Genomic DNA, 27,738 nt, shown 5'->3' with positions numbered 1-27,738 from the left:
ACATTTTGTATGGTGTGTTTTTTGTTTTTTTTTTAAATTTATTTATTTATTTATTTATTTATTTTTTTTTATTTAGTTTTTTCTCGCATGGTTACCCAAACCGCGTGAGAGTTCAAAAATTAAAGTAAAAACTTTGATTTGCAGGAAATACATGAAAGCAACATACCTTTGTTGTTGTTCTCGTAATGCCCGGCGGAGGGCGGCATTTAACCACAAGGGGGAAAAAAAAGTAAAGGCCCCAGGGCTGAAAAAGAAAGTGGGAGGTGATGTGAACCAAACATTTACTCACGCCTGGACTTTTCATATTTCGGCCAGAGGAGCGCGTGGATTCGGGTTTACGCGCAGTGGTTACTGCTGTCCTGGATGCTTCAGACTGATACAAGAGCCCGAACCTACTACAGCCTTAATTTTGAACCTATCGCACATAATAGCTGCAGTCCCAGCTGTAGGAGCTTGAACTAAGCAGGTAGAGGTGCAGCATAGGGGCGGCTGTTTTGTGTAGCTACAGTGCCGGTGGAGAGATGGAGCGGTGGAAAGGCAGAGTGGCCCTGGTGACCGGCGCCTCGGTGGGAATCGGAGCCGCTGTAGCCCGGGCACTGGTCCAGCAAGGCATGAGGGTTGTTGGTTGTGCCAGGAATGTCGACAAAATAGAGGTGGGTGATTTTAATGAAAAATATCAATTAATGTTGTGAAACAAGTCTGTTCGACTCAAAGGAGAAGCTAGCTCTGTTTAAAGCAACAACAAAGTAGCTACAGCTAGCTAACATCAATTTCAGCTAAAAACCTTTAGCCCCAGTATCACAGCCAGTTAAATCGATATTATTTATTTGGTCAATTTAAACACACGGTTTTATAACAGATTGTGCCGAAATTCAAATTAAAAAGGTCAAACGGTCGTAAGAGGTGTAATAATAGCTAAATTCCGACTAGCTAATGTTGCCAATTTTCCATATTACTGCTGGGACATTGTTGTACTTTGGACTTCCACTCAGAGAAAGTACCACCCATTAAATCAGAAGGCAGTGATGCTCCTGTACCTGCACCCCCACCCACCACATAGCCAGCCACACCCCTAATTCATTACGTTTTCTATTATTCGTTTCCCTTTCTCTTGGTTAATCTTCCCCAGCGACGTCAGTCAGAAGCTTTATTGCATTTAAGTAAGATATACTAGTTAACTGACTATTGTGTGGGACAGAGCCCACAGCAAGAAAAGCACGGATTCAAAAACAAACAAACAAACAAATGACCCATATTTTCTTCTTACATAGCCAGAAATAGATTTTTACAATCTTATTAACCGCCTGATACATTCAAAGTCCCAAATGTTATTAAACGTTAATTTTACATAGATTACATAGATAACAGTGTAATAAGCCTAATGTAATAAGCATTTTTCAGTCAAACATGAATAACAAGTAAATCAAAACATATAAACCACCAGCTTTACACCCCTCAAGTTGTTGTAAAATGTGTGTGCAAGTATTATCTATACTTGTTTAGTTCATTTTAATTTAGCTCATTAGATTATGTTAAACAATATAATAATCAAAACGCATGGAAAATGACAATGTTATTAAAAAATAAATTCTGGAGAAGTTCCACTGAAACTTTTGTTTTGGTCCGTCTGGATGCACACACATTTTGCTTAATTACTGGTATCACAGAGGGCTTACATAAACCCCACTATGATAGTAAAAGACTCATCCAGTTACTATTTAAGTCCCCCTCTCATAACTGAATGTAATTAGTGTTGTGAGTGATTATGTTTGAACTGACATTAACTCTTTGAACTGTGGATTTGATTCAAAAAATATTTCAGTGGTTGACAGAGGAACAGGCAGAAACTCTTTATAGTACTGGAGTAACACCCACGCTTCCCCAGAGGTAGGTGTTATAGGCCCTGTCCCACTAACTCTTGCTTAACTGTAAGGCGGTGCACCCTGCTTAACCTGTTGGCCAATTATTAAGCTTCACATCTTGTCAGCCCAGAGATTCCAGTGCTGTGTTGCAGAACGCCTACTGCATTCACACATCGCCACCTTTGAGACAGCCAATGTGTTGTATTTGTTAACTCTGTCATATGTGTATATAAAAGGTGTTGTACTGTATGTATCCTTTAAGTATGTCAGTATTTGGATTCTTAACATTTTCTTTCCTTCTCATGCTTTAACATCAGTCAATTCCATTAAATTAAATATTCCTATGCAACATTCCTTTCATCCATTGATGAAAATGAATTAAACTGAATGACTTTTAATGCAACTTTCAAAGATGAGAACATTTCTGGCCTTCTCGGTAGCTTCTAACAGCACATTGTGAAGAACTTGGTTTAAAGTTTCAGTGAAAACTTAAAGATGTGACAGTTGCGCTCACTCATCAGTAACTCAGTGCTTGTCTTCTGCTCCCAGCGTCAAAATGTTATTAATCACTGATGTTAACCATCAATTTAACTGATGCTTCCAGCACAACCAAGGTTCAAACATGTAAGAACAACTTAAACCGGTACCGATGCGGGCTTAGGTAGTATTTTTTGCAAGTTTAGGTTAGCCAGCTAGCTGCTACGTTGAATATCAAGTAATTTCTCCACTTTAGTACATAAACAACCAAGTGGCATTTTAGCCATCAGGGTGAAAGCTACAGTCAGCATCACTGGAACTTGTTTGTTTTTTGCAATCACATCCAAGGTTGAGCTCTCAATGTGCTGGCTAATGCTAGCTTGCCCGGTGTAGATCTTAGCTATCCAACATGAATCAGGTTGTCATAATTATACTTAATTGCTGGTCTCTTTATACAGCATACAGTACATGAAATCATGTGTTATAGTGATATATGACAGTGTTATGTGTTTCTCATTGCTGTTTTATGCTAATGCTAGCTCACACATGGTGTGAGCACGAGCTGCATGCAAACACGAGCAACTGAATAATGATTGGATGTCATTTAAGAGCTGGTGCTGGGATTGATAACAATGATTGAGTTCCTTTAAACAAAGAGATAAGAGATAAGAATGTGCCTTTTTTTAAATAACCAGCAGTTTCTGCATCTCCACAGTTTGCATTAACAGTTTGCATTTCACTAACCTTTACAGGATTATTGTCGCAACATGGGTATTAGGAACTCCAAATGCCGTGTTGTTGTGAAAGCGTGAATTACAAGGAGACAAGTTGGTGTTTTCGGTCTTTTTTCATTGTTTGTGTTTGTGACTCCAAATTGCCCATAGGTGTGATTGTGAATGGTTGTCTTTCTCTTTGTGTTAACCCTGTGACAGCCCAGAGACCTGACCAGGGTGTACACTGCCTCTCGCCCTATGGTGGCTGGGATAGGCCAACCCCCCCCCCCTAAATTGATTTGCATTGCTTTTAAGTTACTTTTTTTTAAACTGCAGTTATTGCACAAAAATATCAGCTGATTCTGAGGGGGTCAGGTAGTAGGCACTCATTGGTTTGTCCACTAAGTGACCAAGCATTGAAGCACTTTTTTGTGATTTTATAGTACATAGATACAAGCTTCAGCTAATAGTTGTGTTTATGAGGGTGTGAAGAATGAAAGGTTTCTGTCAGATTAAGGCAGAACCATCACTCGTACAAGACTTTAGAGTGTGTGTGTGAGTTGCAGGACAAAGACAGTATTGTACTCTCCCTGCTGTGTAAACTGGGCTCTTGCTGTAGAGCTGGTATGCTGCTAGTGGGAAATGCAATGTATCACAAAGCAATTGTTCTTGAAGTCACTTCAGTTTTTTATTCCTTTTACTCTGGGAAATAATGTTGCTGTAGTTAGTGTTTTTAACAGCTGCGTTATCCCTCGTGTTAGATGAGCTAAAACAATGAGTAAAGTGAGAAGATTTTTTTGTTTTCTGGGTAAAGAAAACTCTGAGAAAGTGGAGTGGAGAGTAGTGGCAGCACTATTGGTTTGTTGTCTGTGAAACTATAGTGTAGGCAGTAGGGGAGCTGCAAGCTGGAGGGAGACATGTGGTCACCATGGGCTTTGTGCAGGAATGGAGACAGCATCCAAGTAGAGGAAACACGGCTTCTCATTTATTCCTTTGAAATCTTGTAAGACCAGTGGGAGAAGCTTTTATTTTGTTGGAAGAAGGCTCTTGTAAAACGTGTCCATGTGTTTTTTGAAGATGCTAAACATTTAGAAATGGCGTTCTTGCAATCTTAACGTATGCCAAGAAAAGCACGATGCACACATCATGCAGGCACTGCATCATAGTAGCGTAAAAGAAGGGGGTAAGGAGGGGCACAACCAAGCAGAATTGTTTTAGAATGGTTTAGTTTGGCCTAAGATCTGACACCAAAGAAGAAGAGCACACTTGCTGATTTGTTCATCTTAAGACCTCTGAGTCACTCAGGCCTGCACAGCTCGTATATGCATGTTGTTTCTGCTTACACGGTATATTAGGAGGCAGTAATAAACACACATTCATAAGAGAATGAACGTGGTTGCTATTCATCACAACGTGAAGAAACAGTCATGGAAAATCTGAATATGATAGTGTGCCGATCACAGAAAGTTGATTCTGTCCATGTGGATGTTGTGTTTTCAATAATGTTTCTCCAACTGAAAACAACATCCAGAAGTACAGAATCAAATTTGTCGGATTTCTTTACCTAGACAAATTGAGTATGCATCAAGATACTCTACTATACAGAGTTTTATTTTATTAGGTGACTTTATATTTATTAGTTAAACTTAGTTTTGTAAGTTAAATGTTTTGGTAACTTTTGGAGCATGCTAGCTGCAAGTATATGAAAGTGATGTGACTTGCTGTGTGGTAATTGTAGTAAAGTCAGTCTCAGAAGTCTCTGTTTTAATCTCAGTGGGTAAAATGTTTGTGATAGATTTGTCTGTTAATTAACACTAATTACCAGGTAACCGTGTCTGTGTCTGTTTCCCCATACACTGTTAACGTGACTTCTTAACCAAAAACTTTTCACTTGGCATCCAATTTTCTCATAAATCAGTCTACTTACGGACCCATAGTGTGCCCAGAATGCAATCCTAGAAACCAGTAAATGACTTCATGATAGTAATGTCTGCCTCTTACATAGTCATTGGTCTTAATCCACACTAATTCCAGAAAGAACATTTGTCTGGTCTCTCAGACTGCTAGCTTACTTGTGTTTCCTGTCCTATTAAAAAAGTGGAATGGGAGACAGAGCCTTCAGATTTAAGCCCCTCTTCTGTGGAACCAGCTCCCAGTTTGGATTCAGGAGACAGACACCCTCTCTAAAAAAAAATCCTGTCCTGTCTACCCTTAAAGTTTTCCTTTTTGACAAAGCATATATTTAGCACTGAATCAGGTGACCCTGAATCTTCCCTTAGTTATGCGACAGTAGGCCTTCCCATGAGGCAAGTGTTTTTTCTTCACTTACCTAATTTGCATTTAATCATTAGTTGTCATTAAAATACTGACTCTTGTAACTTGTGGCCCATCTCCCTCCCCTCACTCCCAAGCAGTCATGGCAGATGGCTGCCCCTTCCTGGGCCTGGTTCTGTCTGAGGTTTTTTCCTGTTAAAAGGGAGCTTTTCCTTGCCACTGTCACCAAATGCTTGCTTATAAGGGGTTCTTTGATTATAGGTTTCCTCTGTATTATATTAGTCTTTAACTTGCAATATAAACTGCCTTGTAGCGACTGTTGCTGTGATTTTGCACTATATAAATGAATTGAGTTGAATTGAATTCTTTATTTATATATAGAAATATATATTTGTCTGTACACAGGTCCATTTGAAGCAGATGAAATCAAACCCAGACATCCAGCCTGCTTTTGAAGCGTTGGACAAGTGAAGCGCATGTCAAAAATCAAAGCTTTGGCAGCTGCAGTTTTAGATCAGATAAATTTAGCAAACATCATTTGCGGCTTCTAGTGCTGAACAGACTGATGGAGGGTTTTGTTTGCAATAGATGCCACAGGGATTCTGCCTAAAGTATGCCCAAAGGAGATAATCTAAGATGAAAAAAAAAAAATCAGCTCAGCAAAAGAAAACATTCTGGGATTAGAATACTGAGAATATGAAATACGAAAGGCAGATTATGTGTATTTCCTCATCGAGACTGTCAGTGGAGATAATAGCCCTTGAATAAAGTGCTTTTTATTCATTTTTTAAGACTTCGTCCCTGTGATCCAGCTCACTTTATTCAATGGGCTAATAACAAACAGACGTCTGACTCACCGCTTGTTGCACACAGTAGCCTCTGGCACGGGCATCTTTTACGTGCGTGAGTAAATCCTAATTTAAAACTCAAAGCTCTTGGCGGGTGAGCCTGAAGTTTAATTTCAGGCACTGGCTGACCTGCTTCAGCATCATGCTTATTCTGAAGGAGGTAAAAGGTGCTCAGTCATGCTTCTAAAGCTGAGGTGGCACAGTAATAAAGCAATCTACGTCTCTGTCTGCAAATCTGAAGCTGTCTTGACCACCTCCTCTAGGTCGTGTCTGAGCAAACTGTGCTGTTGTTTCACAGTGAATAGATTTTACTGCAGAAAGGATTTGAAGTGGGTCAGGTCAAACAGCTTTACCTATTTGTCTAAAATCTTCTGCCTCACTTTGCATTTTGGCCCTGTTTTAGTACAAATTCTTTCTTTCTTTTAGAACAAACCACATAGTTAAATAGCTGTTTAAACATTTTCTCCAAAGCTCCCATTTGTAGCAGTATAGTACTAATATATTTGCTGCTATCTCTCCTTCCACATATCCTTTTTTCCCCCCTCATATCAAATTTCTCTTGAGCTCATCAGGTTACCTCACAGCTCCTTCGGCTTGCTTTTGTCTTACCCATGCAGAAAGCCTTTCCACTGACTGCACGCTTTCCACTTGAGCTGTGAGCTGACAGAGACGTATACCTAATTAATAAACTGTGTTTCCATGGATTCAGTCCCCAGCCCCTATCCCTCCTGAGAGGAGCAACATTGACATAGGCACAAAAAATAAGAGCATTTTCTCAAATAGGAAAGCAGCAGTCCAAACTGCATGTAGATGCAGATTTCTGACACTGATACAAATTCAATTTCTACTCTCTTACTGTAGTCAGAAGTAATCATTTGTTTGAAACTTAATTTTCACTTATTGCATACTGGCAGGCTCTGTGAGAGGAAAGCAAGATACATTTATAACTCTAATACATTATTAAAGCATTACTGAAACACAAGCAGTATTCCTGCATTTTTTAATTAAAAGCAACCTTCTTTTCACTGCTCTGTATAGATTTTTGAAAGCTCTAAATGGTCTTAATTGCTTCACCATTAGTTGGATATGAAGAAGTTAGAAGTCTGATAGATTGAGGCAGCTCAGTGACCCCTACGGGCCTTTCTCCCTGCACCACCGCTGTGCTGTCCTGTCTGTGCTTATCATCCTTCCAGGTGTGAAGTTTAATGGCACTGACATTCTCTCCCCGGGTTTCCTGCTGTGATAGGTGGAGCTCTTCCTGTCCTATCCTGTTCTGTACTGTCAAAGACTTGCTAGAATCCAGTTTTCTTCCTTTTTGCATGTATGATATGTGAAATTGTGTGCGGCAAAACGTGAAGTGCAGAAGGACTGAAATGTCTTGAACACTGTAGCAGCAGGTCAGGATCTTTGAATAGAGGAGTTTTATGGTGCTATGTACTCCAAATCAGCGACGAGTTCACCAAGTTCCAGCCTTTTTTTGAGGCTGTGGGGTGGGGGTGGGGTGAAGGAATGCAAATTGGATTGTTCTCACTTCATCAGCAGCCAAACTGGATTTGTAATTGGGTGTTTGTCTGATATTGGAGACGTTTTATGGCTACTCTAGACTCACATGTTAAATAGGCCAGGCTGGCCCACTTTGAAAGTTTTCGTGTTGGATCAACTCTCCAGTGTGTGTGTGTGGGGGGGGGGGTGTTTTGTTTTTTGTTGTCTCCTCCGGACTCAGGTCATCAACAAACTTTGCATGCGTAGTGATGTGGTTCATAGCCAGCATCAGGGTGCATGCGTAGTGATGTGGTTCATAGCCAGCATCAGGGTGGCAGTGAGCGCAAAGTTGCTGTAACGACAGCCACAATCAGGTGCACAAACAACCCATCACATGAGCTGTTAAACCAATGTGATGCATGGAAGCTTCACCCCCTCAGCATGTTTCAACTACAAACAGAACTGGAGAGCCATTTTTTTAAAAATCATATGATGACCTTGTGAACGTAAGAATAAAGGCTGGATTTTGTAGTTATTTGTTATTGACACATAGTTGAAAAGTTTCCCCATCAAACTGTTTTCAGAGGCTAAAAGACATGCGTCTACCTTCACTTGGGCATTATCACTTGGTTTTTCCAAAGTAAAATGTAACCACACTGGTTGCACCAGTTTGTTACACAACACCTGGCTGCCTGCAGCACCTTTAGCATGTCAGAGTTCTAAAAGCATTTCTTTGGAGCCAGTTACATATACCTGGTCATGCACACGTAATCATTGATTTTAGATTTGCATGCTAGTGTGTTTGAAATCAAAGTCAGTGTGCACACTGTGTGCCCACTGTGACATTTTTGTCAAAGCGCTGGGAGGCATTTTCGCCTTCTTCTTGATCCCTCGTTGCTGGGAACTCCCCAGCGTGTTGGTGACTTACTAAGAAAGGCTGTAATTATTTTCCGTATCTCCTTGTCTTGATTAGAGTGTTCCATGAGAAAAGCACTATAAAACCACTCTGTTCAACCTTTAGACCTTTTAGTGGCAGCATGAACACAAGATAATTGCACAACCGTCCTTCCTACCCTACTGCAATCCTATTATACAGCTTACTTTCACCCTTGACCCCGCAGTCAAACTGTGAATGACACTTGAGTGCATTTTCATGTCACAGAATGATAGTTGAGCTGTAGAGTGAATGACACAGCTTAGCAAACTCAAGTGTCTTAGCCCGATCTGTGGCTACAAGTTTTTTTAAATTATTTTTTAACATATCCAAATGTTATTTTGGTTCTCTGTTTTGTGATTGCCCTGACTTTTCATTGAAGCTTGCACTTGCCATCTTGTGCTTGTATTCTTCTGCCTTCCTGTAAAGCATACTGAAAACTGAGTGTGTTTTGATAAGCTTTATGCAGCCTGCTTCAGGATGCATTTTCTCTTCTCCCTCCTTCTGTTTCACTTTCTGCCTGCCAACACGCTCTCCCTCCCTCCTCCTGAACACTTTTTGTAATCACTGGACAACAGCCCCTGTAATGAGGATGAAAATGCATCGTGACAGGCTAAATTGTTTTGTGTGTCACCCAGGTACTTAAAAGACTGGACAGGAAGGATGAAGAGGGGAGGGATCACTGACTGAATTATGGCTGCATTACATCTTTTGATTTAGTTTTTTTTTTAGCCACCTACCAGATGAGCCACAGTGCCCTATAACACAGTCCCTCCCTTTTTTTCCTTTTTTTTTTTTTTTTACAAGAGAACTGAGTCAGCCTGAGACTAATCTAATTTTTCAGCTCTCTCAGCTCATGGCTGCTGCCTTGTGCTATTGATCTGGCTCACCACTTATAGCTTCTCTGCCTTCAGCACATTGGCATCTTTATTTTTATCTCTTCTAAGCTGCTTTGCTGGTGTGTTTTACACCAGTTCCACATGAGTGAGTGAGTGATTGATAAACGTGGTGTGGAACAATGATGGCCCTTCCTTGCTTTGACGACCAGCCTCCTGCAGGGCGTACAGGCCACGAATGTGACTATTACATGTACATGAGACTGCTGCAGGGCACTTTGTAAATACATTACTCTAATAGTCTGTTATATCATATTTTGTTGTTTGAATTTCATTCACCTCCTGTGTTATCAGTTACTTTACTACTATTTGATAGGCTTTTACAAGACAGTCTAGTCTCAACAGCAATTTTCTTGGCTGACTTAGATTTCCCCAAAGCATGACAGGCTGGTAAAGATTCTTTTTTTTATGTCCAGTTTACTTTTCTACTTTTCTTCTCTGCAAATTGATATTTTCATATAAACCCAATTACAAAAAAGTCTCATACCGAGACTTCTTTCCTCATACCGAGGCTGCTGGCTTGTGGCTGGCTCTGATGTCCATGTTCAGCTCGGTGAAGATGATTTAGGTATCGGATTAGATTTGTTATTACAAACGTTTTTGTGGTGGTCCCCCCACGGTTTACTTTCCCAAACCTGGTGTCTTCACTCAAGTGAAGAGCTTCCACACTAACAACAAGTTGGTGCATGGCTGTGACCGTGCAAGTGATTATTTGCCTGTGCTGCTGTGTGTGTATATGTTGTGCATGCCTGAAACATACACTCACAATTAAACATCTATGAGATTGACCAGCTAAGTCAGTCCCTGACCAGTTGGTTGGTAGATCTCTTGTAAAAGCGTTTACATTTTGTCAATCTTGTCCAAAGAAACATACCATCCATCCAAGGTGTCCCCCAGGACACCTTGGGGGCAAGGTGTCCTGGGGGACACTGTGTTTTGCTATTTAACATCACTGCTAGTTGTCATTGTCTTAGGGCTTTTCTAGCCTGTATCTTTAACCTCCTAAGACCTGAACTCTTCCACAACATGCATTTTTAATTTCTCTTTATATTTGGGCATATTGGGGCCCAATGAATGTAAAAACAAAGAATTACCAGATTTTTTCTTTTTTGCCTTATTTTTGTTTTTAAGAAAAATAAGAGCCACATATGAGGATATTCGTTTCAAATTCTGATAGAACAGTGGCAGTATAATGTCCTCGTAAGTGGATATCAGGCCCATGTAGAGCAAAATTGAGTATTTTAGTCTAAATAACCCAAAATATGATGTCCACATATGTGGACGCCAGGTCCTAGGAGGTTAAAGTTCTGTTTCACAATACGCCAAAACATATTTCATTGGTTTAGTTTGGATGGTGATGAATGAATCTTGGATTTTCCAACTATGCTGCTGTTGTGTTTTCAGACCTGGCTGCTTATCTGCAGGACAGCATGCTCTATTGCTGTGGCCTTTATGAGGTCTGGTACTAACTACAGTGGTGCATCTGGTGCCAGAACACACCTACATACACAAACACACAGAGATTCACAGCCTGAGACTTCCTGTCGTTGGACCGAGATCACACCCGGTTTGTTCTGCTGCTCCCGCTTCAGCCACAGTAACACAACTAATTCCCCCTCTCTAACAAAAGACTGGCCCTGCTTCCCCTTTACGTTAAACTCCACAGAGCCTCTCCAGCAGGCTCTCTGCCTGCTCATTCGTGCCTGAGGGCCAGTCTCTAAACGGACTCAGGCAAGTGTGAAGTAAAGAGGGCTGGTCTAAAGGCAGCTCAGATAATTGACTTATTGTAGTGAAACAGACCGCACTTCACAGCTTACCACAGGTAATGTGCATAAAGATTAGATTAGATTAGATTAGATTAGATAGAACTTTATTAATCCCTCGGGTGGGTTCCTCTGGGAAATTCGATTTCCAAAAAGCACAGCACCGACAGAAGTTTCAGAGTTACAGAATATTATATATATATATATATATATATATATATATATATATATACACACACACACACACACACACACACACACACACACACACACACATATAAATACAGAGACAATATAAATAAAATATACAAAGGGGATAAATAGAATAAATAGGAATAAAAAATAAAAATACAAGTGAATGAATTGCACATTTCAAGTATTGAGTCTATTGCACTGTTGACTATTTACAAAAGTATTGCACAAAAGGTATTGCACAGTGAGGTGAAGAGGCACTACAGCTTAGTTGTTCCCCCCTCCTTTGTCCTCCTGTTTCCCCTCCCTCTCCCCTCCAGAGAGGAGTTAAACAGTTTGATGGCGTGTGGGACAAAGGAGTTTTTAAGTCTGTTAGTTCTTGTCTTTGGGAGAAGCAACCTGTCACTGAACAGACTCTTCTGGTTGTTAATGGCCGTGTGCAGAGGATGCCTGGCATTGTCCATAATGTCCATCAGTTTCTTTAGTGTCCTTTTCTCTGCCACTGTCACCAGAGTGTCCAGCTTCATGCCGACCACAGAGCTAGCCCTCCTGATCAGTTTTTCCAGCCTGGATGAGTCCTTCTTTGCTGTGCTGCTCCCCCAGCACACCACAGCATAGAAAAGTACTCCAGCAACCACCGACTGGTAAAACATCCTCAGGAGCTTCCTGCAGATGTTAAAAGACCTCAGCCTCCTGAGGAAGTACAGTCGGCTTTGGGCTTTTTTATACAGGTGCTCTGTGTTGCATGACCAGTCCAGTGGGAGCGGTTCACCTGTCTACAGCACGAGCAAAAGAGTTGCTTGTAGTGTTTTCAGCGGTTTAGCATTTTAACAGCTTTGTTTGGGTAATGCCTTCTTTCTGGATAATCCAAGTTAAACGGCTTAAAGGACGAGCAGGGAAATCTGCACGCTGCGACATGTAAGATGGGGGGCATTCTCTCTATTATACATTTTAGAGAAAAACATCAAAATGATTCCTCAATCCAATATCGTCCTGATTATAAAAACAGGCTTTAACAAGTTCTCTAAAGGGGTGGCTGCAGAGGAATCATGTTCAGACTGTACTGTAGATCAGGTGCCACAATATAGTCATATAGACATTGTAGATAAAACAGTATGTGCTACGTTTGGTGAGTGACAGCCAGCTCTGTTCTGCTGTTTTTAATCATTTATATTCTTACTACATCCTGCTGTGCCCTGATGTAGGTGCCTAACGTAACAACAGCTCATCACGTGTCATTTCTGTGACACGTTTGATCACATAAGGTTTTGTGAACTTTGAACTATGAGAAGATGTGTGTTTTATCTTTACAACATGCTCTGCTTGTAAAATGGGGTTCATTTGCAGGGGAAGGGAGGGACACGGAAGTGTGATTAGGTCTTTATTGGCTAATGATGTGTTTTGGGCAGGTAAACTCTCTTCTGAGTGTCGGGAGCGTTTGAATAAATCATCACTCTCTCAACATGTTGTGTGGCCGCTTGGCATTTTGGGTCTCTTATCTTTTCTCTGGTGCACGAGTTGGCATCTCTGCCAAGGCTATGATGGATTGCTTCTTGTATGCCTGGCCAGCAGTACAAAGGGACTTACCTGTAAATAATCCCTTTTTGTTTTCTTATGTGGGATTGAGACCAAAACCAACATTTACTGTTGATTGTTCACATCAGTGAGTTCCTGTCATGGATACTACAATTGCTAACCAAGCTAGCTAGGATGGTTAGAGAAAGAGTACACCCTGGACAGGTTTCCAGTCTGTATTATAGTGTATGTCATTTAGCACTTATTAGTAGATACCTACTATACCTGTATGATAAACCTGTAACAGTTTATCAAGGTATCTTTCTAACCAAGCCAGCTAGCGTTGGTTAATAACTTGGCACTCCACCCTCTTGTTCAAATATGGTAATTCCTGGCTTCTGTGAGGTGACTCGCAGTGTTTGTCGTTTATATGCAGTCTATGACAAATTCTAACACCAGTGCAGTTTGAAACATTTTATCCTTGACATTATAGTGCTGTGCATCATTTTGGTGTTCCACCTGCCCCCCACACCCCTGCTGCCTCTGTCTTACTGGCACCCAGAGCAAGGCATCAGGTGACTGGCACAGCTGTGCCTAGCAGGGGGATCTGTGTCAGTTTGTATCGTACGCCGATAGTGGTGGACGGCCAGCTGACCTGGTTAGAGTGCAGCCTGCTCGACCTGTAGTGAGCTCAGCCTGTCCGTATCAGTGCAAAGCTGGCGTCTTCTTATGAGGGGTCATGGTTATGATTTTGGTCAAATGCGGAATTTCGGTTAATATGCTTTTTATAATTGAGTGGGGGAATCATTGGGTGGTTTGACTGACAGACTATCTAGTTTTTTGGTGCTGTGCTGTGTGTTCTCCACGCTCTCCTGAGTGGGTGGGTTGTTTGATGTAATCTTAATCGTGGTCTTGAAAGTTAATCAGTTGGTCATTAACAGCACTTGACATTTTGTAGTGATTATTCTTTAACAAATATATCAGTGCAGTCAAACTGGGTGTGATTTATCTTTTTCAGAAGCTGGCAGCAGAATGTCAGAGTGCGGGCTACAGCGGCACGCTGATCCCTTACAAATGTGACCTGTCCAATGAAGAGGAGATCTTGTCCATGTTCTCAGCAATCAAGACACTGCACAAGGGCGTTGACGTATGCATCAACAATGCTGGACTGGCCCACAATGAGCCTTTGCTCAGTGGCAGGACAGAGGGCTGGAGGAACATGATCGATGTGAGTTGGATCGCTGACAATAATATTAACGCAAAAAAGGGAAGGTTAGAGCTTCCTCTTATGTGATATTGATTACTACTATTAAACAGTGAAGCAGAAGGAGGAGGTTGCTCACTATGAGTCCAAGTCTTGTTTTTGTGTTGTTCAGTGAGTAAAAGCACACATACACACTGCTCCCTCCCCTCACAAAGGCCGCTTCATTGGCTCTGGGGAGAGACTCTGGCACAGCAGAGGCCTGCTAATGAAAGCCAGCACTATGTCTCTTGTTGAGACTTTTGATTCATTGAGCTCTTGACCACTGGAGACCCCCCTGCACCCAAATCTCTGTCTCCAGAGTCCAGCATTTCTGGCTCTTGCTCATCTGTTGTCATGGCAGCCCACTTGAACGTGTACAGCAGTGTATTTTTAGCCTGTATTTAATCTGCACACTGACCTTGTTTGGTCACCTCCCCCTATCTTGCTTGCACACTCGTGGTAACCTGCTCTCTCTCAATGTCACTACGGAAGCAGTTTGGAGGCTACAAGCTGGACAGGAGCAGCAGGTTCAGATGGTTTAACACACTGACCCAGTGAACAGCTTTCATCATTGGAAATTCTTTACAATAAAGTACAAGCAAATCTCACAAATGATTCTCATTTTCTGTCTTTTTTTTTTCTTTTCTTTTTTTAAGTTGTAGCTGAATGGTTCATATACCGATGTGTGAATACATGCATACTGTAGGTTATTTTAAAGTTAAAGAAATGTGCTGTGTTCACCTCTGCTGCAGGTGAATGTCTTAGCCTTGTCCATCTGCACCCGTGAGGCGTACAAATCAATGAAGGAGAGGAATGTGGATGATGGCCACATTATCAATATTAATAGGTAAGCTATACAAGGAACATACAATTCTAGGAACAAAGCTATAGATTAATGTGAAAATACCTCAGCCAGTTTGTTCTGGGTGATTTTAATCCTGCAGGCATTAAGTAAAGCCAATTTTAAGCCCCATCTGGCACATTTTGGATGTAGAGCAATGCAAAGAACACCCACATGTTGAACTGAAAACTGTTTATAGATTTGTTATATTAGCATTTATTTTTATCAATATAGGTTTTCTTAGAATTGCCTTAATTAAAAATGGGAATTTAAACTTTGACACAAATGTTGTTTAGAGCTATAGCTCTGTGAGTGTTTTAAGGCTATAGAGATATCCGATATTAAGTGATACAGAGTTTGAAATCTAATAATGCACTGGTTAAGTCATTTAAAAGTACACCACAGGAAATTCAGAGGATTGGCTACTTGGTGTTGAATCAGCGTTGAGCTACAAAAAGCAATTACCGGCTCATATATCTTTCTCATCTTTCTCATTTTCTACAGTATGGGTGGGCACCGAGTGGTGCCAAGTGCCGATGAGCACTTCTACTGTGCCACTAAATATGCTGTGACTGCTCTGACTGAGGGAATACGGCAAGAGCTTCGAGAGGCAAACACCCACATCAGAGCCACAGTGAGTTAGTCGTTGCATTATAGTGCAAAGGTTTGTCTTTAGCTTAGTGAAACATGGGATCACATAAAATCCAACAGTGTGAAGAGGACTCCGAGCAGACAACACAGACGTAGTCCAGCATAAAGTGGGAGTGTTAAGCCTAAAAAGCCTTTAAAAAATCTGATACTGTGTTGAATTCAGTTTGGATGAGTCTGTAATGTTTGTTAATAATAATGGATTGCATTTATATAGCGCTTTTCGAGACCCTCTTCCCCTATTCATTCACACACTGGTGGAGGCAAGCTACAGTTGTAGCCACAGCGGCCTTGGGGCAGACTGACAGAAGCGAGGCTGCCATATCACACCATCGCCCCCTCTGGCCATCACCAGTTGGCGGTAGGTGAAGTGTCTTGCCCAAGGACACAATGACCGAGACTGGCTAAGCCGGGGCTCAAACCGGCAACCTTCCGATTACAAGACAAACTGCCAACTCCTGAGCTACGATCGCTCGCTGTTAAATGTACTCCCATGGAAACACTGAGGATGACGATGATGATGGGCTCGCTAGCCCACTTTCTCGTTAGTCTGCAAAATCGGGACGATTCCAGTCACAAATGCCTGGAAATGCTTGTAAAAATAAACTGCACAGTATGTTGAAGGTGTAACAATCATAATTTTGTTTTGTCTTCACTTCTATAAAATGCGTTTGAAAGCATGTTTTGAAGTTCAATCAGATACTTGATTTGACCCTGCTGTTCATTTTTAACTCACACACGTGTGTTTAATTATAAAGAGTCGTATTTATTGTATATGTGGTATCTTTAAAAGTTTTCATTTTGACGTCTTCATATTTGTAGACACCATGACCCTGTATGTAAAGAGCACATTTGTCATTCATTTTCCTGCCCTGCAGTGTATATCTCCTGGAATAGTGGAGACGGAGTTTGCCTTCCGACACCACAACAGCGATCCAGAAAAGGCAGCTTCAGTGTACGAGAGTATGAAAGTAAGGCTGTGCACATCACTGAAGTCAACAAATGTGAAATTATCGATCTGCTGTTGTGCTAATAAAACCTTTTCCCTCTGCTTTGCAGTGTTTGAAAGCAGAAGACATAGCCAGTGCAGTCACATTTGTCCTCAGTGCCCCTCCTCACGTCCAGGTATTTCTGTCTGTCTGGGACTGTTACAGTACTGACTTGTAGTTGAGTGGTAGCTGATTCCTGAGTGTTTTCTATCTTCAGATCGGAGATGTGCAGATGAGGCCAGTGGAGCAGGTGTCATAGCAGCAGAAGAGTGAGCTGCAGGAGGAGCAGACAGACAGCACCACGGTGACTCCTTAGCAGCCTCTGCTGTGCAAAGATTGTGGGGGGTGGGATGGTATTAAAAAATCAACTACAGCTGTGTCAGGTCTGCAGGGGCGGTGGTCAACAAAGGCAGAAGGCTTATGGAAGCTGTGCAACAAAATGAAGGGCATGGACTTTGGAAAACACTACAAAAATACTACTGAGTGCAGCAAAGTGGCATGTGTGAATTGTTGGGCTCAGGGCTGAACTGAGCCAAATCCAGACTACAATAGGAACAAATAGAGAGAGTTGCTGCTGTGTTGTGTGGTCATCTGCTTGGCCATCACTTCAGAGGGAAGCGTATGCCATTGATTGCACGATTTTATTTCTTTTTCCATTTGTTTGTTTTTTTTGTAGTTTATATGACATATCTTTTTGAAATGAAATTGAAAATTGGTAATTGCTGTTTATAAGAGACAAGTTTTTTTCCATTTCATTTTTCTAATAAATATTTTAACTTTTGATTAGAGATAGATGTGGGCTCACATTAACTAAAAGCTAGACAAGGCTAAGTAAGTCATACCGACAGTAACCATAAGCAGTCTGTGCATCCTGCCACCCTTACTACCTTTATGTTTTCACAAACATATTTAACACATTCATTCCAAACACATTCATATTCAGCATATTCCATTCATAAGGAGAGAAACCCTTTGTATGTGAAGCATAGGGGCATCTCCCTTTTTTGCCTGTTTAACTTCAGATGTTCTGCACTTTGTATTCATTTCTGAGGAGTTACAAGAAGGACACACTGGAAAATTCTGTAGTGGAGGAAACTAACTCTGTGCACGTGTATTACTAGAACCATGTACCCTTCTGTTGGAACTTTCTCATTAAATGAATAAATAAAAAGTCGCCCATAAGTAGTTATGTTTCTGTTTTCTGTAGATGTTGAAACTGCTTTTATTACACCTGACATATTGAATCATTTTTTGGTGTCCATTCACATATGAGTCTGCAATAATAAGCTGACAGTGGTTTAAGTTGATCACTAGAAAAATGTTACTATAAATACTGTAAATTTAAAATGACAGTACATTACAATGTAAGTATGGCTCATGTTTGAATTCATGTGGCCAAAAGATGGCACTGTTAGCAAAGTTTCCATAAACGAGGGCAGTGAAATGTGCGAAGTCTACTCCTTTGCCCTTTGGAGCTCTTTCACAAAGAAGTACACTGAAGATACACACAGTGACAGCTAATTCTAAACAACGTCTTTCCAGAAAAAAAAAAATCCTGTTGCATTAAATGCTCTGCATAGTAGATATGGATCACAATCATGTACATTCTTGTAACACGTGTTGGTTAAATTTGACCAGAAAATTGACAAAGATTGAAGACATAAATCTGTGATTAGTTAAAGCTTAACAGTAATCTGCCACTGTAGGTGGCCTGCAAAACACTGAGGCATCAGAAGTACGTCTCAGCAGGATGCTTTTCAGGTAGATCGAAGCTGGGGCTGATGACAGCGATGGGTGGATTTCCACCTGGTCCTCCCCTCTCATAGTACGGCATGTTTGACTTTTCATTCAGCGCATACGGTGTGAGGGACAGCTTTAATTTCTGCACGAGAAATGAAGTAAAATTATTTCCACACAGCTTGATTATATATGAACATGTGCGTGAGTACTACACTATATTGCTAAAAATATTTACTCGTCTGACTTCAGACATATTTGAACCGAGTGACATCCCATTCTTAATCCATAGGGTTTAATGTAAAGATATAACAGCTTCAACTCTTCTGGAAAGGCTTTCCACAAGGAATGTTTATGGGAATTTTTTGGCCATTTTTCCAGAAGCACATTTGTGAGGTCAGATGCTGATGATGGACGAGCAGGCCCAGCTGACAATCTCCGCTCTAGTTTTCAATTTCAATGCTGTTCTATTAGGGTCAGGACTCTGTGCAGGCCAGTCAAGTTCTCCCACACCAAACTCACTCATCCATGTCTTTATGGACCTTACTTTGTATATGCAGGCATGTTGGAACAGGAAGGGGCCATCCCTAAAATTGTGAGCATGAAATTGTCCAAAATGTCTTGGTATGCTGAAGCATTAAGAGTTCCTATCGCTGGAACTCAAGGGCCAAGCCCAACTCTTGAAAAGTACCCCACACAATTATCCACCAAACTGTATGCTTGGTGCAATGCAGTCAGACAAGTGGTGTTCTCCTGACTCTACTGAAAGTTGGTGACCTCTGTGAACTATGTGCTTCAGCGCATCCACTGACACCACTCTGTGAGTTTACACTGCCTACTACTTGTTGCTGTCGTTCCCAATTGCTTCCATTTTGTTGTAAGACCACTAACAGCTTTAAGACCGGACTCACTGCATGGGTGGCATCCTGTCACAGTACCACACTGGAATTCATGGTGCTCCTGAGAGTGATCCATTCTTTCACAAATGTTCGCAGAAGCAGCCTGCACACCTAGGTGTGTGATTGTATACACTTGTGGCCATGAAAGTGATTGGAAGACCTTAATTGAATGATTTGGATGGGTGAGTGAATACTTCTGGCAACATAGTGTCTATGCATATGATATGTACATCACCTCCATGATGGAGCCAGGCAGCACCCACAAAGTGTGAATGGCACCCAGAGGAATCCAGATGATGGAGGCCAAAGCAATGATCCAGCCGACCCCCTGACCCCAGGGAGGGAAGACGTACTCCCCATAGCGGGCAGGTTTGAATTGAATGATGGAGAAAATCAGGATGACCTGTATCAAGGAGCAAACAATTTAAGTTTGGATTTAAGTTTTAATTATTTCAGATGAAAATCTACATTATATTCATGTGAATAAAACAAATGCCTGTTAACATACAGTGATGAGCACAGGAGCAACTATAAGCCAACACAGTCTGAAGAAGATGTTTGCTTTGTGTCCATTCATCTCCTCCAGGTTGGCTGAAAGTCTTTTTACACCTGCAGATGGAGAAGTACTTTGGACCAACCTTTACTTGTCAATAAACATCTGTGCACATTTTATTTGCATGCTGGCAGATTAGAGACTCTAATCGCTGTTTAATTAGAGTGAAACTCGGATACTACACATGGCCATAAAATGTGTTAAGATACTGCCAAAAAAAGTGCTACATCATTCTAAGTGTGCAATGAATGAAACACATGTCTCTCACCATAAATCCAACAGGTGGCCATGACCTCAAAGAATGCCAGAAACATGATGGATACTATGGCAGTGTAATGATCCATCAGCTGGAAAACATAGATTCCCACCTGGACAAAGGCATACTCTTTAGGACAGCAAGGAAGGGAAAATGAGCACCCTTCAATATCTTTTTTATTTGGTTCAAATTCAAGCAGGAAATACAGTTTGTACCTGCATGACACAAGGAATTCCAAAGAGGCAGGCTACGAAACAAACCGCAAGAACAAACAGTTCCTTTTTCTTGAAAATGTGAATCACGTCTTTGTAGAATTGATCCATGAGGCTGGTGACCATCACTTCAACCATTGCAAACTGCAGTGTGGGAGTGGGACATAAGAATTTCGTTATGAAACACTATGCAAACATGAATTCCCATCCTGAGGTTACCAGTAAAGTACCTCACTGTCCAGTCCGAGGCAAAGCAGCATAAAGAAGAACAACACTGCCCAGAGCTGAGCCACTGGCATGTTGGCAAAGGCTTGCGGGTAAACAACAAAAACTAGTCCTGGACCTGTACAATAAGACACGTAAGATGTCAGAGCAGCATTTATAACTGAACAAGCAATTCTTCTTAATAACAGATGACTGTGACTTTATAAAAATATTTCAATCAAATTTGTGTTACTGTAACATTATTGCAATATTATTGTAACATATTGTCCAGATCAATAATCTGTAAAGACAAGACAATCCTTCTTCAGCTCCAACCTTACTTTATGTCCCCATTCACCTACACTGCTCAAAAAAAATAAATAATAAAAAATAAAAAAATCAATGAACACTTTTTAATCAGAGTACAGAATCATAAAATGTGGTTAATTAAACTTCTGAGAGATTATATAAGAGTCAGAAGGGGTGTTAATCAGCTTCAGCTGCTTCGGTATAACTGAAATTAACAACAGATGCACTAGATGGGCAACAATGAGAAAACCCCCCAAAACAGGTTGGTGTTACAGTTGGAGGCCACTGAGGTTTTTCTACCTCCTTATATTTTCTCACTGATTTTTTTTCCCCCCATTTTCTATTTGGCTTGGGTCAGTGTCACTGCAGGTCGCATGAGGCAATGCCTGCACCCTACTGAGGTGTCTGCTGCAGGACGGCACATCAATGCGTACCATTTCCAGCAGGTTTGCTGTGTTGTGTTAAATTCTGCCCTCTGTGGGTTGATAACTTTCCCTTCAACTGAACAATGTGGAATCTTTTCATTCCTAACACATTACCCAGTCCATATCAGTATCGATATCTAGCATAATTTCTTTTTTTTCCCATTGAGGTTGGATGTGTTTTCATAGTGTTCCTTTCATTTTTTTTGAGCAGTGTATTTTCTTATCACTTATTCCCATCTGACATTAGGCAAAGTGGAGGCTAGATCCTTTGAGAATAGACTCACTCACTAATTTAAAAAAAGAAATCACTCACAAACAGTCATCCCTTTTTTTTCTTACCATCCACAGCCAGATCACTGACAGGAATGCCCTGCAGGTATGACATATACCCAAAGGCAGAGAAAATGACAAACCCTGCCAGGATGCTGGTTATGGAGTTGATAATGGATATGCTCAGTGTGTCCCTGTGGGGAGACAAGACATCTTTTAAATCACTAACAAGAAATCACAGCTATTTTCAAGAACTGGCGGTCAAACATTTACTTCAAAATGTTGTTGTTGAAGTCATTGTAGCTGGACATTGCCATGAGCGAGCCAAAACCAATTCCAATGGAGTTAAAGATTTGAGCCGCAGCATTCACCCACACCTGAAACACACGCTAATCAGTACCAACACAGATTATCAGTAATAACACGACTCTCCCCGCTGCTAGAACAGTTAGGGTACTCCTCCAAAGCTACTACTCATTTCTTCTCTTGTTTCTTACCTCTACTGAGAGCAGCTCATCCCACACAGGCACAATGAAGAACTTTATCCCCTCTAATGCTCCAGGAAGCTGTGCATTATTGATCAGCAGGGCAATCAGAATAACATACGGGAACAGGGCAGTAAAGTACACCACCTGCACACAGAAAACGTATATATGGTATTAACTGTGGTCCAGTGCTCCACTTTCTTTCTTTTTTTTTTTTCTTTTTTTGCTCAGGTCTCAGTTTCTCTCTCACCTTGCCTGTTGATTTCACCCCCTTAAAGATGCAAAAGTAAATGAGGATCCAGGCCAGAATGAGAATGAGGAAAAGATCCCACCGGAGCACTCCTGTATCCTCTACTCCACTAGTCTGCTCTAGCATCTTATATCTGAAAGGTGCCACAGTAAAAGAAATTAGAAAAACATTAATATTCTGAGTGCCCAAAGGCATGCCTTAAAGCTAAACACATGGGCCAGATTCAAAAACACTGTCTGTCCTGTTGTGAAAAAACATTCAATCCAATCAGATGTCAGGAAGTCATTAAAATAGACCTTTTGACATATCTGATTCAGTGTTTGCAGTTTCTTGCTTTTTAACCATACAAGTTAATTTGATATCCACTATAAGTATGTATCTTCAGAACAGTTTTTTATTTCTCTACAAAAGGTAAAGATGTGCATTCATGTGGAAAATTCTACATTCAGAGGTTAAACAATATGGGTTTGATTTTCATGCATGTGAATATTTTTCCTACTTGTACACTTTTATACTTTTATCTCACAAGTTACTTTCCTGTAGAATGAGCAATACTGCATAGTACAATTGAAACACACATTCACTTCAGTTCCATTCACTTAACATGGACTCATCAGATGAGAGGAGGCACTTGGCACCAGTGGGGGAAAAAAACTCCCGAACAAGGCTCAGGGAGGAGTGGCCATCTGCAACGACCGGTTGGGTTTGAGGGAAGGGAGACAGAACAGAAGAATCAGTGTAGAAGAGAGTCACAGTTTAACAATAAGTAATCATTAAATGAAGGATGGTGTATAAACACACAATGAGTGAGTGAAGAAGAAACATTTAGTGCACCATGGAAAGCCAATAGCAACCTAGGCGTATTGCAGCATAGGTAAGGGAGGGTGCAGGGTCACCTGATCCAGCCATAAGTATAAATTTTATCAATATGGAAAATTTTAAGCTTAATCTTAAAAGTAGAGCGGGTGTCTGTCTCCCAAATCCAAACTGGGAGCTGGTTCCACAGAAGAGGGGCCTGAAAGCTGAAGGCTCTGCTTCACATTCTACTTTTGAATACTCCAATGCACATATGCAAATACTTTTAAATAAATAGGAACCACAAGTAAATTAGCCGTCTGAGAGCAAAGCGCACTTTTGCCTGATTATTCAAGACCTTGTATATTAGGAGACAGTTTTGAATTAAATTGCAGATTAAACTGTCATGACTGTGTGCTGTCAGGCAGGCTAGATTGGACCCAAACGCAGGACTCACGGAGGCAGAGGAGAACTTAAGATACTCGGTTTTGCACAGAAAACGAACTACACTGGGAAAACAAATAAACTAACAGGCAGGCAAACGAGAAAACGGAACACACAGTGAAAATGAGGGTGAGCAGCCGTTAACGACACAACAGAGAGCAAAGGAAAACACAGGGCTTATATACAAAGAGAGTAATCAGGGAATGGGAAACAGGAGGGAGACACAGCTGGGAGAGATTTGGGCTAAAGAAACAGGGGGCAAGTAAAACTGAACACACTGACATCAGACATGAACCTTCAAAGTAAAACAGGAAACAAGAAATAATTTACAAAGATGCAGACTTGACACTGAACTAAATCTAGAATAATAATCAAAATAGAACCAGAACATGAATCATAATACAGAAATATACCAAAATATAAGAAACTGAAAAAGCTGTGTCAAAATGATCCAGATCCGTGACATAAACAAGGAGCCAGTGAAGAGAAGCCAACACAGGAGAAATGTGTTCTCTGTTTCTAGCTCCTGTCAGCTGCAGGATTTTGGATCATAAATTTAATAAGTGGTTGACAAACACATGGAAATTAAAGGATTCAAGTAACTTGAACCCACATTCCTTTCCTACGCTTATCCATTAACTGGAGTGAAATGAGTTAATGAGTTTATAAGTAAATCTGAAAATGTGAGGTCTTAATCTGCTGTTTACTGCAAGATTTTCACTGTGAGTAAGTTCTTTCTGAGAATCTTTCCCTTGCTAAAACTAGAAAGTGAAACAGATCAAAGCCAATAAAGGTGACATGTGTCCTAAGATTTATCACACTTCAGTAAAATATTCTATCAGTTTGCTCATTTCTTATCTGTGACCTTCACTTCGATAGCTCTCACGTGACTCTGATAGGTTGTACATCCAGTTACAGTTGTTGTTGTATCAAGTTTTTTTTTTGTTTCACCTCTGACATAATCCCCAGAAGTTACCTTGTGTAACCAGTTCAGTCTTTTTAAAAATTACTTTAATTTTATAATGCTGCTCAAACTCAGTCATTATTTAGTTGGATTTAATAATCTGCAGAAATAGTGATCACATCCAATGAAACATACTTGAAGAACTCTTGGCTAGCTGTGGAGGAGTAGCTGCTGTTGGTAGCGTGATTGGTGCAGTTAGGTGTGTTCCAAGTATTGTTGCAGTTTTGCCATGGTAGTGGTGCCCGGAAGGAGCTGAAGAGGTAATAGAGAGCCCAGGTGATGACGACATTGTAGTAGGTACACATAATGAAGGAGATGGCCACCGATGCAATTCCCACTCCTGAGGTCAGATAAAACATGCATCAAAATAAATTTCTCCGCTATACATTTTTAACACTGGACACCAAAATTTAGTCAAAGCACCTTTTAACAGTGGGCAGACAGTAGCCAGAGCAAGTACAGGACCTCTCCTTGTGTACTGCCCCACAGTCAGCTCCATGTAAAGCAGAGGGATGCCCAACACCACCAGCATGAGCAGGTATGGCACCAGAAAGGCACCTGCCAAGAAGTAATAGTGAGTTAAGCACATTTTCAGAAAGAAGGCCAAGACTGTGGTAGTTTTATGACATCATTTAAACTTTAACTTTGGCACACATGAATTACTGTCAGGCAAAGTTTGACCCCATACAAATATTAACGATTCTGCAAAATTTGCAAGTATAAAGCCAGATTATAGTATGGGTTTATGAAGCGCCATGCCTCATTAAAAACAACAACAACAACAACAAAACAAAAGTCAAATTTAAAAAATAGTTTGAAATCGCACTCACTAACAACACAACACATACAGTCAACCATTTTTAGTCCTGTGTGTGCAGGGATTACAGAGGGCGGCACATTACCACAGTTCTGTTCGAAGATGTAACAAATGTTTGATTTCTCACCTCCTCCACTCCGGTAGCAAAGATAGGGGAACCTCCAGACATTACCCAGACCTACAGCACAGCCGATGCCGGCCAAAGTGAACTCTATCTGTCTGCTCCACGTTGGCCTGGTGGGCTCTTGATCTGTGTCTGCTCCTTGTGTCAACATTGTTGCTCGCCTGGGCCTAAACTCCATGGACAGCTGAGCAGGATTTAATTGTCTCTGGGTGATATAACCTCCCTTTTTTATGATCATTAATGATTAGCTTAGCAGAAACACATTAGTGTATAAAAGCTCAGAGGGCTCAGAAAGAGAGGAAAGTTTAACATTTGTTAATAGGTGCGTGCTTTGATTGACTGTAAAATAGAAACAGAGGTAAAAAAAAATGCAGAATTTTATTTTCAAAAACTGAACTACCTGAAAACACCTAGCCAGCCAATGTAAACAAATAAATCTAACTCTTATTTATGGATGTGGACTCACTTTATATTTTATTTAATATCTACATGAGCTCTTATCTTATCTCTTATCTTACTAAATAAAATATAAATAAAGTAAATAAATAAAATGTGAACAAAAAAAAGTCTTCTGTGAAGTTTTTTACATGTGTAAATTATGCAGCACACAAAACAAATATTTAGGAATTTACATAATTTATTCTCAACAGTATGTGCTCTGACACAGATTTCAAATGGAGTCATGAAGGCCAAACAAATCATGTTCCTGTACACTAACCTTAACCCAGCATAGTCAGCACACAAAGCAGTGGTGACCTGAAACATGTAATCATTCGCAAAAACAGCAAGAAAAATCACACAGCTTTTCAAAAAAGAACCTTCTTTCTTAAACCCGTGTGCCAGTTAAATGTTGATTGAATTCCTGCATTTTCCCATGTTACTCATGGAAAAATATATTTCTAATGTTGACATTTTAAAGAAAACATGTTCTCTACTTGTGTAAAGTGGAAACAAGCACCAAAATAGCATAGAATATACAAACATGAGTCTCCTAACAAAAGCATTTCAAGTGCTTGAACATTAAACACATGCTCTGCCGATCACAGTATAAACACTACTATGCAAGCAAGATTTATTGCATCATGACATCAGACAGTTGGGGAAAGAGCTAGCGTGAAGCATCCTCCAGGGATGTGGGTTAAAAAGAAAACACATCCTACCTGCAGAGAAGGGGTGCAGCAGTAGACATAACTGGTCCACAAACCCTCAACCTGTGTGGTACAGCCAATCTGGAGGCAGGAAGATGGTGCAGTGTTAAGCAGTATCACTGCAGAGGACGGAGAACACATACACAGAAGCACAAACAGATTCTGTAAATTATTTCCTGTTGTGATGACATACAGAGAGTTTGCAAAAGCACAAATTTAAAACTAATGAAAAGTAATTCCAGGATGTCAGGCATCAAGCAGCTGCAGGCCATGCTAGTCACGTTTGGTTTTCTTTTTATTTTCTTGTAATTTATTTTCTTATAATTTTTGGTTTTCAATTTTCATTCATATTCAAGAGTAGCTTTAGTTTATTTTCACTTCTGTTCTGTTAAAAAAAACGTTATTTTTCATTGGTTCAAATATTTGTTTGTTTTTTAGTGTTTAATTGTACTGGTGTCTGTGTAATTTCAATTTATCAGGTTATGTGCAGGCTATATACCACGCCAATGCCTAGACAGGAAAAGAAGTCAGGGTTTCAACAGTAAAAAGGCAACCCGCAGGGCAAGTTTTGGTACCATTGTACTTCAGTAATGCTCTGAGGTATTGCAACAATCTTCTGCAAGGGTGTGGCATACATGGTATCTCTATGGTAGGTCAGCACTGCCTGTGGCCTGTTTCTACCCCCAGAGAGTTAGTACCCTGTGAGTCTGCCTTGTTCTTTTGTATTGTAGCATAGTCTCTAACATGTATGAGAGCTATATGGAAAACATACCAATGTGAGAAACTTAAAAGTTATTCTAATTAAATGTATCAATAGCAGTTACAAATGAAACCTTAGTGACACTAAGATCAAGCAGGATTATTCTTTTACATTAAACCAAAGGTAAACTAGGCCTTTTGAGGAAGCCAGTTCATTTCAGACTGATGAAATAGTATCTTACAATAATACAGTGGAATGGCTTCTTTATTACAAAAAATAAAAAATAAAAAAATAACCTTGACAAAGTATTACAGCAGGACTCCAATTTTAAACAGGCAAGCAGGAGGTGTAACTGTTAGCTGACGGCACCTACAGGGGGGGTTAAAATACTCATGAACTCTTGTACTATGAGCATTTGGTCAATTAAGTGATTTCTCAGAGATGATAATCTCAAAGTGCCATGCTGAAC

At 40.6% G+C, this 27,738-nt stretch overlaps 2 protein-coding genes across 2 annotated transcripts; one reads left to right on the top strand and one right to left on the bottom strand.

Annotated features, from left to right (window-relative positions):
* The first annotated feature begins 217 nt into the window (after positions 1 to 217).
* dhrs11a (dehydrogenase/reductase 11a) lies at positions 218 to 17,851 on the top strand. Its single transcript, XM_082547976.1, has 7 exons — positions 218 to 653; positions 13,975 to 14,184; positions 14,952 to 15,046; positions 15,545 to 15,674; positions 16,567 to 16,659; positions 16,748 to 16,813; positions 16,895 to 17,851. The coding sequence occupies exons 1-7, from the start codon at positions 522 to 524 to the stop codon at positions 16,934 to 16,936; spliced, it is 768 nt and encodes a 255-aa protein (XP_082404102.1). The 5' UTR covers positions 218 to 521; the 3' UTR covers positions 16,937 to 17,851.
* Positions 17,852 to 17,944: 93 nt separating this feature from the next.
* Positions 17,945 to 25,620, bottom strand: LOC309715863 (sodium- and chloride-dependent GABA transporter ine). Its single transcript, XM_082549300.1, has 15 exons — positions 25,425 to 25,620; positions 24,904 to 25,038; positions 24,616 to 24,820; positions 23,112 to 23,131; positions 22,882 to 22,963; positions 22,278 to 22,410; positions 22,040 to 22,174; positions 21,816 to 21,931; positions 21,612 to 21,736; positions 20,565 to 20,677; positions 20,338 to 20,478; positions 20,135 to 20,234; positions 19,822 to 19,922; positions 19,549 to 19,716; positions 17,945 to 18,559 (listed from the first exon to the last, which is right to left on the bottom strand). Exons 1-15 carry the CDS (start codon positions 25,597 to 25,599, stop codon positions 18,407 to 18,409), a joined length of 1,902 nt encoding a protein of 633 aa, XP_082405426.1. The 5' UTR covers positions 25,600 to 25,620; the 3' UTR covers positions 17,945 to 18,406.
* Between the last annotated feature and the right edge of the window lie 2,118 nt (positions 25,621 to 27,738).

This window comes from Aulonocara stuartgranti (genome assembly GCF_965226115.1).
Source record: "Aulonocara stuartgranti genome assembly, chromosome: 10".
Lineage (NCBI taxonomy): Eukaryota > Metazoa > Chordata > Actinopteri > Cichliformes > Cichlidae > Aulonocara > Aulonocara stuartgranti.
The sequence above is the reverse complement of the archived record's forward strand: the minus strand, read 5'-3'. Positions and strand labels throughout refer to the sequence as shown.